We start from the raw sequence: 14,915 nt of genomic DNA, 5'->3' as shown, positions 1-14,915 counted from the left end.
ACCAATGGTACTACTTCAGCTTCACTTTCCTTTCATATCATGTTGATCTTTTATTTGTTTCTAGGTATTACTTAAACCAAGGTTAAGTCGATCTGAATACACATATATATCACATATTGTAGGGCAAAATCACTGACCACTATTGGAAATAAATAGATTTTTTCTCGAATTAAGAGACACTTCAAAATTTCAATCACATCTAATGTCTTTCCTCAGATAGATAGAGATACAACAACTTCCTATTTTGCCATGGTGACACTTTGTGAAAATAACTTAAACTTTTAATAATTTATAATCTCCACGGGGTTAAGATGACAGATGAATGTGATCCCATCGTGTAATTTCAAATCATGAAAACATTGAGGTGCAGTGAAGGTTAATCGTTCACCAAAGGAGACAAAGTTTTTCATAACTCCACTGTGCATTGTCCATTCGGCACCATAATGTAAAGCAATGATCACAGTCCCAGCCTGAATAGATCCATGTGTCAATATTGACTCATTGTCACAGCGCCACCTGCTGCTCACATGAAGTGACATGTTTTATTCTTTTACACACTGTTGCTGGCTGCTTTACAATATACAGCTCAAATGAGCTCAGACAAGCTGTAAGAACATGGTCAGAATTGTGACATTTCCTCAAATTGTGTAAACATTGAGGTGCAGTGAAGGTTAATCCTTTGCCAAAGGAGACAAAGTTGTCTTAACTCCACAGTGCATTGGCTAATTGGCAGCAATATCACACTCCCAGCCTGAACAGCTCCTTATATCAATATTTACTCAGGGTCTTTACACCACCTGTTGATCAGTGGGAAATTTTTGTTATTTTTAACACCACTGTGCATTATCCATCGGCACCAACATTTAAACCAGTGATCTGTCCTGGCTTGAAAAGCTCCATGTGACAAAACAAACCCAGAGTCATAGCGCCACCTTGTGATTCACTGTGAAACAGGACTTTTTATTTTTAACTCCACTGTGCATCGTCCAAAAAGCCCTAAAATTCAGTTTCATGATCAGAGTCGAAACCTGAACAGCTCGATATGTCAATTTTAACTCAAGCTCATAGCACTACCTACTGATTTGCTGCGAAACAGAAAGTAGTATTTAACTCCACTTTACATTGTTCAATTGGCCTCAAATTGGTGACGCATCATTAGAGCCCTGACCTGAACAGATATATTAGTCTGTATGTAGTGATAGTGATAATGCAACTTACTGGTAACAGGAAGTAAGATACATTTTACAACTTTAGTTCAATTTACATTAAATTTTCACCTTGTGGTCTGCACTTGATGGCTTTGACCATAAAGTGTGATTGGTGGGCTTAGTTCGGCGTTCCATGAAGGGCACAGGAAGTGGAGCATTTATCCTTCCCCTGTTGTGCAAAACACACGCAACACACAGCCGATTCGCCCCGTCCCCGACCACCCTCCCAGGTGACTGCATCAGGCCCGCTCAGTGCTGCTTCGTAGCCCTAGTGTTTATTATAATTATGGGTGCCTTGCCAGCTGGGGGCTCTGCCAATAAAAAATAGATCTGTTTGTTCTGGGAAGTCTTGGGATTCCCACAGTGTTTTCATTTCACAGATAGGACTCATAGTTTTTTAATTACAAGCATTTTTTTGAAGACTGTCGCTAGAGCACAGCCCTAGCGACAGCTTCCCCATTGACTCTTATGTTAATCTCAAAAAATGATTCCTGATGAGAAAACTAAATTTCTACATCGCTCTCACGGTATCATTTCTTAACTCTACCTAATAAAAAATAATGTGTATGTCGTGATTCTGGGGTGGTCTGGAGCTTCTGCGGCTCTCTAAAATGAGGGGGACAACAAGTGTTCCTAATCAAATTAGTGAGTAACCATAGCAACGTCATAGACACACAGAGTAAGAAGCTCCTCTTTAAATTTACTGATTTTGAGTTTTCATCATGACCGTGGCGTGGCGTCAAAGTTTGACTACACGCCATCAAAACATAAGGTTGTTGTATCTCGGAGATACATGGTCCAATATACTCCAAACTGGATACATAAGACAAGAGTCCAAGCCTGATGACATCTACATAGAAATCATGACTTATAATCACAGAGCTCCCTGGTGCCAACAGGAAATATCTTATTTTTTGCACCTCATACATGTTGATTTACTCCTCCTCGGCCATTGACCACAACCATGTCAAACTTTGTCAGAAGGGCCTCAAGACATTGATGATGTAGGCATGTGAAAACTGAAACTGAGTTTTTGTCGAACACCATGTTAGACGCGTGGCGTAAAATTTCCACAAGTCGCCATGACACACGAAAATGCTGTTATTTCAATATACATTGTTCCTTCAAATGTAACAACAGCAACATATTAAGTTGTATTAACTCTACTGTTGATTGTCCAATTTGCACCAAGATTAAAACTTATTGTCGTAGTTCCGGCCTGAACCGCTCCTTATGTCAATATCAACTCAGGGTCATAGTGCCACCTGCTGATCAGTGGAAAAATGTAATTGTTTTTAACTCCACTGTGCATTGTCCAATGAGCACCAAAAATTCTGAGACAGGATCCGAGTCCAGGCCAAAACAGCTCTATATGTCAATATTAACTCACCTATGATCAGAGAAGTGGCCTGAGTGGCTACATGTGTAAAAAGTAAGTCAGCGTCATTGTGACACCTACTGATTCGCCATGAAACAGGATTATTTTTTTAACTCCACTGTGCATTGTCCAAACAGCCACAAAATTCTGTCACATGCCTCATTTAACCACTTTAATTTGATTTATGTTAAAGTTTCACTGTGTGGTCTGCACTTGATGGCTTGGACTACAATGTGTGATAGGTGGGAGTGGTTAGGCGCCGAGTGACAGACACAGGAAGTGAAGCATTTATCATGGGCAGGTACTTCTGTTTGTCAGATTTGGGCCACAAGTAAGCCAAAGCAATACCACATGTCAAACAAGTGTGGCCTGAAATAGTTTGGTACTATTTGATATTCACATATTCATCATTTAACACTTTTGATTATCACCCGGATCACACCCTGCTTAGAGCACCGAATACTTGTCGAAAAAGCCCACATTTGTTTTGGGATATTTAGGCCAAATTCTGTCCCCTTATCCCCATTTGCGGGCCAGAGTGTACCTGTGCTGCTGGCCCTCCTCAATGTCAGGTCCCTTTCTAACAAATCTTTTAAACTGAATGACCTAATTTCTTCATCTGATTTAGATTTTTCGATTCCTAACTGAGACCTGGTTGTCTCTTGGCGATTACACCCAGCTGCTAGAGCTCTGCCCACCAAACAATGAATATTTAAGCACTCCCAGGAAATTTGGCCTTGGGGTGCTGTTTTTAAAAATTGCTTTACTTGCTGCCCCATAAACACAGAGACATTTTCTAGCTTTGAGGCTACTATGGTCAAAATTTGCAGCACTGCCACAGTCCTTGGTCTAGTAGTTTATCACACTCCCAAACCAAATGTTAATTTTGCCCCCAAATTCTCTGAACTTTTATCTTTCATTGTATTGTTATTATATACTTTCCCTCGCGCGGGTTACGATTATGTACTTTCCTTCACGCGGGGCACAATTCAATGGTGTGCTTTTGGGCATTCAATAAATGTGGCTATCAGAGAAATATTAATTAATATTAAAAATATTAATATTAAATAATAATTGAACTCATAAAAGATCAATCGGGGCACCACCCTTCAAAGGAAGGGAAAAGATAACCAATTTATTGAATACGTCTCATGAAATTACTGACTACAAATTTGGAACATTGATTAATAATTAAATAACTATAACCAGATTACCACATCAATAGCTATCAAAGTTGAAGGATATGGACTTCTTGACAGTGTAAAGGTTGGCAAAATTCACACTTATGCAACATTAATAAAGACGTTAAGAAAAAAACATTTATTATGAGGATAATAAAAGTACGAGTGTGCGAGTGACCGAGATTCAAAATGGTGGCTGGCCACTATGAAGACAAAAGGCCCCCTGAAGTGGTGGGACCATGTGGCTGAGATCACATGTATGTGTTAAGTTTGTGGAGATGAGTGTGTGAGGTGTTAGTGCCAGGTTAGAGAAAGTAGTGGGATGCATGCAAAGAAAGTGATCAGCATAACAGAACTAACATTAACTTTCATATAACAAATTACGAAATATCACAACAACACTTATAAACTTCACATGAAATAGAAGTAGTATTAAACAGTCCTTTGCTTAGCCTAGCGTAATAATAAAGCCCAGTTGTGTTACCCGTCCATGAAAAAGAGGGAAAGGTCCTTTTTGGATGTGCTGTTGGAAGTCCAGTGAAGTGGTCTTGTTGGTTTGTATGCTCCTGTTGGTCAGACCTTGTGTCCTGTCCAGTTGTGCTGAAGTTCTTAGGCAGGCTCTCGCATCGCTGCCTTTGGAAGGTTTTAGCAGTCTGCTCCAGGCAGGCCTGCTGGAAGTTGAGGAGCTTGTGTAGGGAGGAAGTCTCCCTGGCTGGGAGAGCAGGAGCAGAACCTACTCCTCCAGGGACGGTCAGCAGGGGAAAAGTCAGAAGAGAGAAGAGAGAGATAGGAGAGGGGTAACTTGGCTTATTTTGGCCTTGTGACCTCATGGGTCATGGTGCACACAGTGACCAACAGTGGTTGAGAGTTGAGAGACAGAGAGAGAGAGAGAGAGAGAGAGGCGAGAGAGACCGGGAACACTTGAGCCCCATCAGGTATCAGCTCTGACTAGTCAAAATGTAAACAATAACAGTGTAAAAACGATTAATTATTATTGATAACAAGCACAATTCATATAATAATTCATTACTGACATATTGTAATTAATAACAGTAATAATGGTAATAGTTGTTGTCCTGAAGTTCCGGGGTCAGAGATATCTGAAATGAGAGAGAAAAAAAAGAGAGAGGGACTATGGGAGTACAAAGTGAAGTAGTCATTGACATGCATTAAAATAAATAAATGAGTGTGGGGGGGCAGAGAGAAGTGGAGAAGTGCTCAGTGTATGATGGGAGTTCCCTCAGCAGTCTAGACCTATAGCAGCATAACTAAGGGATGGTTCAGGACTCACCTGATCCAGCCCTAACTATAGGCTTTATCAGAAAGGAACGTTTTAAGTTTAACTTTAAATACCGAGATGGTGTCTGCCTCCCGAACCCAGAGTGGGAGCTGGTTCCACAGGAGAGGAGCCTGGTAGCTGAATGCTCTACCTCCTGTTCTAATCTTACAGACTCTTGGAACCACAAGAGAGCCTGTGTTTTGTGAATGAAGTGATCTATTTGGAAAATATGGTGTTATCAGGTCTTTGATATATGAAGGGGCTTGATTGCTAAGGGCTTTAAATGTGAGGAGCAGGATCTTGAATTATTTTCTGAATTTTACAAGGAGCCAATGTAGAGAAGCTAAGACAGGAGTAATATGATCTCCCCTTCAAGTTCCTGTCAGCACTCGTGCTGTAGCATTTTGGACCAACTGGAGACTTTTTACAGTCTTCCTGGGGCCTCCTGATAGAGTTACAGTTATCTAGTGTAGAGGTAACAAATGCGTGGACTAGTTTCTCAGCATCCCTCTGAGACGGGATGTTTATAGTTTTTACAATATTGCGCAGATGGAAGAAAGCTGTCTTAGAGACTTGTTTTATGTGTTGGTCAAATGACATGTCCTGGTCAAACATAACTACAAGTTTCCTCACAGTGGAGCTGGAGTCCAAACTGACACCACCCAAGGTGACTATCTGTTTAGACAGTGTTTCTCTGAGATGTTTTGGGCCAATAACAACAACCTCAGTTTTGTCTGAATTTAGAAGTAAGAAGTGCAAACATAAATCTGGTTCTATAGTTTCAGGACCAGACAATGTATCTGTGCTATTCATTGGGAGGAGGTGGTGGATTTTATCCCTGATGGTTATAATTTTATTTGTAAAGAAGTTCATGAAATCATTGCTTCTTAGGGTTAGAGGGATAGATGGGTCAGTAGAGGTGTGACTTTCTATCAGCCTGGTCACAGTGCTGAAGAGGAACCTGGGGTTGTTCTTATTTTCTTCTATTAATAATAAATGTCTGTTTTAAATAACGTTGGAGAATTATACCATGGAGCTCATCTCCTCTGATTTACTTTCTGCTTTTTCAGCGGGGCGACAGCGTCAAGGGTTGTTTTTAATGAGGCTGCTGTACTATTTACAAAGTTATCAACTAATCTAGGAGTGAAGGTTTGATAACTTTCCTTTATTGTACTGACACATGGCTAAGAGGTAAGTCCAGAAGGCAGCAGTTCTTTAAATGTATTCACAGTTTTATCAGATAAACACAGACTATAATGAATTTCTGTCCAGAATCGGTGTAATTCTTAATTCAAATGTAATTAAAAAATGGTCAGACAGAAGAAGGTTCTGTTGAAATATTATTACATTTTCAATACCTATGCCATATGTCAGAACAAGATTAAGAGTGTGATTCAAACAGTGAGTGAAACCAATCAAGTCTATTATTGAGTGGAATGCTGAACTAAGGCTGTCGTTGGCAACATCTACATGAAAATTGAAATCTGTCAGGGGGATGAGGTGCGGGGAGAGGGTAGGACCAAAATGCATAACCAAAAAAAGTTTATAACAAAAGGTGTCCTTTATTATAAGCAAGGCAAAACTCTAAACTTGGGGGTGCTCGGTAGCATAGTGGGTTGTGCTGGCACCCCATGTATAGAGTATACCCCGCATCGGACAACACTTTACTGCATGTCATTCCCCCTCTCTCTGCCCCCTGCTTCCTGTCTCTCTTCAACTGTCCTGTCCATTAAAGGCATAAAAGCCTAAAAATATACTTAAAAAAAGTTGCTCTCAGGCAATAGCACAGGGAAATACATGAAACACTTACTGGGAACGTGGCGAGAGGTTACGAGACACATGAACGTGACTAGGGCATTCATAGAAGATGAACCAACAAATACATGGCGGAACACAAAGACTTAAATACACACTGAACTGATGACTAACTCGAGACAGGTGGCACAGGACAAACAGGTGAGCCTGACGAGGGCAGGAAGTCTAGTGGGGAAGTCAAACCAGGAGCAGGGACTACAAAATAAAACAGGAAATAAAGGAACACTGAGATGAACATGGGGTGAAGCACAGGGTGGAACATAGAGAGGAACACAGAGATGAACACAGCTAGGCACACAGGGTGGAACACAGAGGAACGCAGAAGGAAACACGAGAGGAACACAGGGTGAAACATAGAAAGAGAAACACAGAGATGAACACAGGGTGGAACACAGAGGGGAACACAGAGATGAACACAGCAAGGCACACAGGAGAAACGCAGAGATGAACACAGCAAGGCACACAGGAGAAACACAGGGTGGAACACAGAGGAGAACACAGAGGGGAACACAGGAGAGGGACACAGAAAGGGAGGCAGAGAGTGATAGACAGAGTGGAACACAGAAAGGAGCAGAGTGGGTTACAAGCGAGGGACACAGAGGGGACATGGAGCAAACTTAAAACATGAATTCAGACTTCCGGTGTAGCAGCTAATGGAGTGAGGCGTGTTTCTCAGAGCTCCTGCAACAACTTTTTAAAAAAAAATTTTAGGTACACCTTTTCCATCTTTCTTCGGTGTGTGTTTTCCCCACCTCCATAATCTAAATTTAACGCCGTCTTTTTGCTGACCAAAATGCCTCCAAAAGCCAAACCACCTGTGCAACCGCCGCGGCCTGCTTCGCACACTGCTTCCCCGCCTCGTAGTGATCCCCCCTCCTGCCTGGTCGAGGCCACAGGTGGGGCTCCTGCACACGACTTCAAGGCCGAGCTGCTCTCGTCACTCCGTGTTGAGATGGCAGCTATTTTCAGAGCTGAGCTTCAGGCTGCCTCGACCGAGACCTTGTCAAGCATCAAGGCTGAACTACAGGCAGTGAAATCGGAGTTATCCAGCTGCATTACAATCATCCAGTCTGAGGTGCGCGCTCTGAAGAACACCGTAGGTGAAATGGAAGCATCGCTTTTCTCCTGCACCGATGACATTACTACCATACAGGCTAAAGTGGAGCACCTGACAACTGAGCTGACAAGACTGGACAATAAATGCGAAGATCTGGAGGCGAGATCGCGGCGCAATAACATACGGTTAGTGGGAATCCCTGAAGATTTTTCCACCTTTTCTGCTGCTGCGGATGTTTCCTCTTTGCTCAAGGAGGCTTTTGGGCTGGAGAAAGAGCCTCTCGTGGACCGCGCACATCGTAATCTCCAGCCGAAGCCAAAGCCCGGAGAGCGTCCTCGCCCCATCATCGCTCGTCTTCACTATTATACAGACTGTGTGGACATATTGCGCCGAGCCAGAACCCAGCAGCGGATCAAGGTTGGAGAGTTGAGTTTCTCTGTCTTTCCCGACCATACCCCGAAGACGGCTCATGCCCGAGCCGCCTTTAATGATGTTCGACACCGGCTCCGTGAGATACCGGGGATCCGCTACGGTCTGCTTTACCCGGCGCGCCTCCGGATCACACACAACGGTGCGGAGAAGAGGTTTGACTCAGCAGATGAGGCCAGCGCATTCATCAGGTCGCTCAACTTGTAAGAGATCCGTGAGGTGATACACACCGTTGAGGAAGCAGTGACAGTTAATATTGACATTTAATATTTATTACTTTTTTCAGTTAATCTGTTTCCTCTTATTTTCATAAACACACAGTATGTGGTTTTCAGTTTAACTTGGTCTTGACTGACTGTACCTTCCTGTCAAATGTTGCTAGACTTGCAGGAGTTTAACCCGAAGCTTGATAGTTATGCAAAAAGCCGAAAGTGTTCGTTTTAGGGTTCTGACTCCTTGTGGAGTTAGCACTGGGTTCTCCATCGTTTGGGGATGGGGTCGTTGTAAGTGCAATTGGGGGGTGGGGGGGTGGTTCAATGTGTGTGGGTTTTTTTTGTGTTTTTTCTTTTCCTTTCTTCTTTTTTTTTTTTTTTTTCTTTTCTTTTTTCTTTCTTCTTTTTCTTTCTCTTCTTCTCCCTTTCTCTTCTTCTTCCTTCCTTGGGGATCCGCATTCAGTCTATTTCTATCTCTAGGGATTTAACATATGGCCACCAATACTAATACTTCTGATGTCCCACTCACTGGATCCTCTGTGAGACTCTTGAGCTGGAATATTAAAGGTATGGGGAGTCCAATAAAGAGATCAAGGATATTTGCTCATTTGAAACGTCTTAAAGCGGACTTAGTGTTCCTGCAGGAAACCCACATGCGTACTAAAGATCAGGTCAGACTTAAATGTCCCTGGGTTTCTGAGGTGTTTCACTCAAATTTCAACTCCGAGGCCAGAGGGGTTGCTATTTTAATTGGTAAGTCAATTCAGTTTTCAGCTTCTAAGGTGATATCAGACAAAAATGGCAGATACTTAATTGTTGCAGGTACGCTATTCCATATTCCTATTTTATTAGTTAACATATATGCCCCCAATTTCGATGATCCACACTTTATGAATAAGTTATTTGAACGTCTTCCCTCATTGAACAAAAGCCTCCTCATAATTGGCGGGGACATGAACTGTGTAATTGATCCCAACTTAGACCGCTCCAACCCACGAACTCTGACTCCTTCTTCAATGGCGAGGTCACTTTCAGATTTTGTGTCCAGGAACAGTTGCACTGATCCTTGGAGATTTAATAACCCTCATAACAAGGAATATTCCTTCTTCTCTCAGATTCATCAATCTTTCTCTCGGATTGATTATTATTTTATTGATGCTAAACTAATTCCCAAAGTACTGTCTGTTAATTATCATCATATTGTTATTTCTGACCATGCCCCTCTTTCTTTAGATATTCAGTTCTCTTCACAACCTCGGTACTCAACACCTTGGAGGTTTAATACATTACTTCTCTCAGATGATAAGTTCACCAAATTTATTACAACTAAAATAATTGATTATATCTCTATAAATCAAAATGATATGGAACCAGTTTCATGTTCACTGCTGTGGGAATCATTAAAAGCATACTTGAGGGGACAGATTATTTCTTACTCTGCCCACTTGAATAAGTCCCGTAAAGCCAAATTGCAAGAAATCTCTATCAATATCACCAAATTGGACCAACAACTTGCTACTTGCCCCTCTCCCAGTTTACTTAAACAGCGTGTCGATTCACAGACTGAATTTGATCTCATCACCACTAGTGATGCAGAGCGACTTCTTTTACGATCACGCTCCACATATTATGAACATGGTGACAAGGCAAGTCGTCTTCTGGCTCATCAACTACGCCGCCAGGCTGCCTAACGTATGATCCCTCAATTAAAAGATTCATCTGGCTCATTGCATAAGGACCCCGCCACCATTAATTCTGTCTTTCAATCATTCTATACCTCTTTATATAAGTCTGAATCTCCACCTGACACCACTGAATTGAATTTATTCCTAGATAGCCTCATCTTCCCTGTGATAAGCTCAGATGCTGCTAAAGAACTTGACTCACCATTAACAGTAGAAGAAATCACTTTCGCTGCGAGAGGTATGCAAAATAACAAGGCTCCTGGCCCTGATGGATTTCCAGTGGAATTTTTTAAGAGATTTCAGGATAAATTGTCCCCTTTGCTACATGCTGTTTATAAGGAATCACTTGAACATTGCACTCTCCCTCCCACTTTAAGGCAAGCCTCCATAAGTCTCCTCTTAAAAAAAGATAAGGATCCGAATCTCTGCGGCTCATACAGACCTCTTTCATTGATAAATGTAGATGCTAAGATCCTTGCTAAAGCTTTGGCCTATCGCCTGGAGAACATTGTACCAACTATTGTCTCACATGAGCAAACTGGATTTATTAAGGGGCGACAGTTATTCTTTAACGTCCGAACACTTCTAAATATTATTTACTCTAAAACTGCCACAACAACACCTGAGGTAGTGATCTCGGTCGATGCTGAAAAAGCATTCGATAGGGTTGAATGGGACTATTTATTTACTGTACTAAAGAAGTTTGGACTGGGTAATGGGTTCATTTCGTGGATACGTCTCCTTTACACATCACCACAAGCAAACATTTACACTAATGGCATTCAGTCCAATTTTTTTACTCTAACCCGTGGCACCAGACAGGGGTGTCCCCTATCTCCTCTATTGTTCGCGCTAGCTATAGAGCCCCTGTCGATCTTTCTGAGATCCTCCTCCACTTTTACTGGGATCTCACGATTGGGCACAGAATTTAGATTGTCACTTTATGCTGATGACTTATTGTTGTATGTCTCAGATCCTGTCCTTTCGATTCCCACAATCTTATCTGCTTTCCAGAGATTTGGTTCTTTCTCAGACTATAAAGTGAATACTTCTAAAAGCGAATGCTATCCTGTCAATGCTTCAGCATCACAGCTCACACAATCAGATGTCCCTTTCAAAATGAGCCTTTCTGGCTTTAAGTATCTCGGGATCAACGTAACCAGAACGTTAAACTCCCTTTTTTCTGCTAATTTCTCACTTTTAATGTCTAAAATTAAGTCTGACCTCCAGAGATGGAAGAGCTTGCCTCTCTCGTTAATTGGAAGAATTAACGCGGTTAAAATGAACATTCTGCGCAAATTTCTTTTTTTGTTCCATTGTCTCCCACTTTTCCTGTCAAAGCAGTTTTTTAAAACAATCGATCAGACTATTTCTGACTTCTTATGGTGTGGAAAGGCTCTTAGGATCCACACTGGCGGATTAGCACTTCCGAACTTCCAACTGTATTATTGGGCGACACACATTCAAAAAATTTCATTTTGGTTCAAGTTGGTGAATCTGCCATGGTGTCACTTGGAGGCACAGTCATGTGTTTCATCCTCCTTACCCGCTCTACTTACCTCTTCTATTCCATCCAACCTCTCAGGCTTCACAAATAACCAAGTGGTTCACTCCACACTTAAAATTTGGTATCAGTTTAGGAAACACTTCAAATTCAAATCAACATCTACTTTAGCTCCTTTACTGAACAATCATTTATTTCAACCTCCACTTACAGATTCAACCTTTCTCACATGGCATAATAGAGGCCTGAAATGTTTTAAAGATCTCTACAAAGATGGTATTTTTCGCAGCTTTACAAATCTCTCAGGAGAATTTCATCTCCCAACTTCTCATCTCTTTCGATACTTTCAAATTAGACACTGCGCTAAAGCTTTGTTTCCAGTTTTTCCCTCCTCGCCGCCGACCTTACAATGGGAGGTGCTTTTAAACCACGATCCACTTCAAAAATCACTCATCTCTAAAGTTTATAATGAACTTCTGTCTTTTGATTGCTCTCCAGTTACCAAAGTTAGGGCTGCCTGGGAAGATGAACTGGATCTAAACTTGGAGGATGACTGGTGGGACACTGCTCTTAAGAAAATTCACACAAGTTCATCCTGCGCTCGTCTCACACTTATACAGTTTAAAGTACTGTTTAGAGTTCATTTTTCTAAAGTGCGACTGTCGCAAATCTACCCCAGTATCACCGACAAATGCGACAAATGTCATGCCCCATCCTGCAATTTAACCCATATGTTCTACTCTTGTCCGCTACTCTCTTGCTTTTGGCTGAACTATTTTGACACCATGTCAAAAATACTTTCAGTGCTTATAAAAGTCTCCCCCCATGTTGCCATATTCGGGCTCCCAGAGAACCATAACCAGTTTACCTCTACCCAATTAGACACTTTAGCTTTTACCTCCTTACTGGCAAAACGCCACCTTCTTTTACACTGGAAGTCGACTAAAGCTCCTTCTACTACTCAGTGGCTTACCGACACCATGTCTTTTTTAAAGCTGGAAAAGATCAGATATTCTGTGAAAGGTAGCACTAACAAATTTTATAGTAAGTGGCTTCCCTTTCTTACATTCTTCCACTCTCTCCAGTCCCTGCCCCCTGATTGACGGACCCCCCCCCCCCCCCCCTCTCTCTCTTTTCTCTCTTTCTTCTTTCTTTTTATTCATTCATTTACTTATTCTTTTTTTTTTTTATATATTGTTTAGCTTTAATACTTAATTGTTACTTAATACAATCTTCGGTTATCTATCATTATTGTTGTTGTTTTCATTGAGTTGTGTAATGCGTTGTTCACTGGACCACGCTCATGTGGTCCAAAAAAAATAAGAAAAACATCCCAAGAGGAAGAATGTATATACTATTCTTGATCCATCAAGATGCGCAGTGTTTTTGTGGTGTTAATGTCTCTGTGTATTGCTGTTTGCCGTGCTGAGATTGTGGTACCCAATGAAAATTTGACATTGATTTCTGTCCTGTGCCTAACCTCTTAATAAAAATATTAAAAAAAAAAATATATATATATATATATATATGAAGTTTGTTGGCTCTGATTGGAAAAAATGAAATATGTCCATTGACTGAATAAACACCATTACACAATGAAAAAAACCAAAAAAAAAACATGAATTCAAAACTTAACAAAAACCCAGTTTAAACTTGAACTGAAAACACTCTTTATAAATGAGAACAAAAATACAATAACGATGACAAAATCACCTACCATAAGTAGGTGTAAGGGGCAGGCGGACAATATATAACTAGATGAATTGGTTTATGTGATTTCAGGCTTGGATGGATGAGGCTGATTATAAGATTTTCAAAGGAGTTATAACTGTCTTTCGGTCGAGGGTTGGTGGATAAGTCAGATTTAGTGATTGCTGCCTGTTCTCTGCCTGTGGATTTGATTATTTTTCTTTTGATGAGCTTTGTAACTCTGTTTAGATAAGTGCTATACAAATACAGCTATTATTATTATCATTTTTATTATTATTATTTTATGATTAGGCAACTTAAGCCTCACATCCATTTTGTCCGGGGCCACAAGAAGGCCAGAAGTGCAGCATCATTGCCTGATGTGGCCCTGTTGGAGATCGAAAGTCTAATACTTGGCCAGATACTACGTCTAGAAATCTTTTCCAACAAGGTTACGTTGCTATTACTGGAGTTCTCAATAGTTGGTCAAAATAATTCACTGGGGATTGCCAAAGTTCAATGCAGTAGAGTTTATTCTTTTTACAAAATGTAAACCCAAGTTTTCTCCAGAACCCAACTGAAGAATGAGCTTCGAGCCCTCTGCTTATATTGCATTATAAGCATATGAGCACACAAAGGTTAGATGCACACAAAGTCACACATCTACAACAGCCCACATCTACATGCTATCTGGGAAGTGCTTCTGATCTCTGTAGACATGGTTGTGGACAAGCAGGAAATTTAATTAATATGCTGTGGCACTGCTCTGCTGTCAAATCCTTTAAGATGAAAGTATTTCATTAGATTACCGTAATTTTGAATATTGTACTCGTTCTGTGTCCTGTTGTTGGTTTGCTAGGATATAGGGAAGCACATGTAAGTTATAAAAAGACAGGAAAATAATACATTTAGCTATTTTTGGCTGCTATCAGAATGATTTTGATTTAACTGGAAGCTTCATAAGCCAAATATGCTTCTCTATAGAAACATGTCTACTTCAATGTTTCAATCTTCTTAGTATGGAACAAATAGCCAATACGATCAGCAATGCTAAATACAACTCTGAAATTAATTGGGATACATTTTGGCAATGACAATGACAACAAAGTCCTATGAGTTGTTGAGAAATCAAATATGGAAATAGACAGACAGACCAAGATTCCTCCTTTTAAAGTTCAATGCTATTGACTGATATAATTTTTTTATCAATGTTGTGTGACAAGGCAAAAAACATGTCTATCTTTCCTATCATAACTGACAGATATGATACATGAAGACATAAACTTGAGATCCAATAATCTTTAAGATGAATAAAGATCAATACATGTTTTTGATTTCCTCTATAACAGCTAATATTGATTATATCGTTTTGATCTCTGTCTATCACTTTTCAGGCAACATGACCCCGATGGACCAGCTGGAAAAGCAATGAGCCTGATCCAGTTGGAAGAGACTACACTCATGCACTCTTATCTGCA

The 14,915-nt window shown here is 40.8% G+C and overlaps 1 protein-coding gene across 14 annotated transcripts in view; it reads left to right on the top strand.

Annotated features, from left to right (window-relative positions):
- plekha6 (pleckstrin homology domain containing, family A member 6) overlaps window positions 1-14,915 on the top strand; it is a 200,083-nt gene that overhangs the window by 43,619 nt on the left and 141,549 nt on the right. For all 14 annotated transcript variants that reach the window (XR_011239274.1, XM_069514544.1, XM_069514540.1 and 11 more), the window contains one exon: window positions 14,832-14,915. Coding sequence is in view for 11 of the 14 variants with exons in the window: in XM_069514544.1 (XP_069370645.1) it covers window positions 14,832-14,915 (84 nt within the window). In the remaining 3 variants the exon portion in view is untranslated. The remainder of the gene's footprint in view (window positions 1-14,831) is intronic.

This window comes from Paralichthys olivaceus, chromosome 2 (genome assembly GCF_024713975.1).
Source record: "Paralichthys olivaceus isolate ysfri-2021 chromosome 2, ASM2471397v2, whole genome shotgun sequence".
Lineage (NCBI taxonomy): Eukaryota > Metazoa > Chordata > Actinopteri > Pleuronectiformes > Paralichthyidae > Paralichthys > Paralichthys olivaceus.
This window is presented reverse-complemented; position numbering and strand designations above follow the sequence as displayed.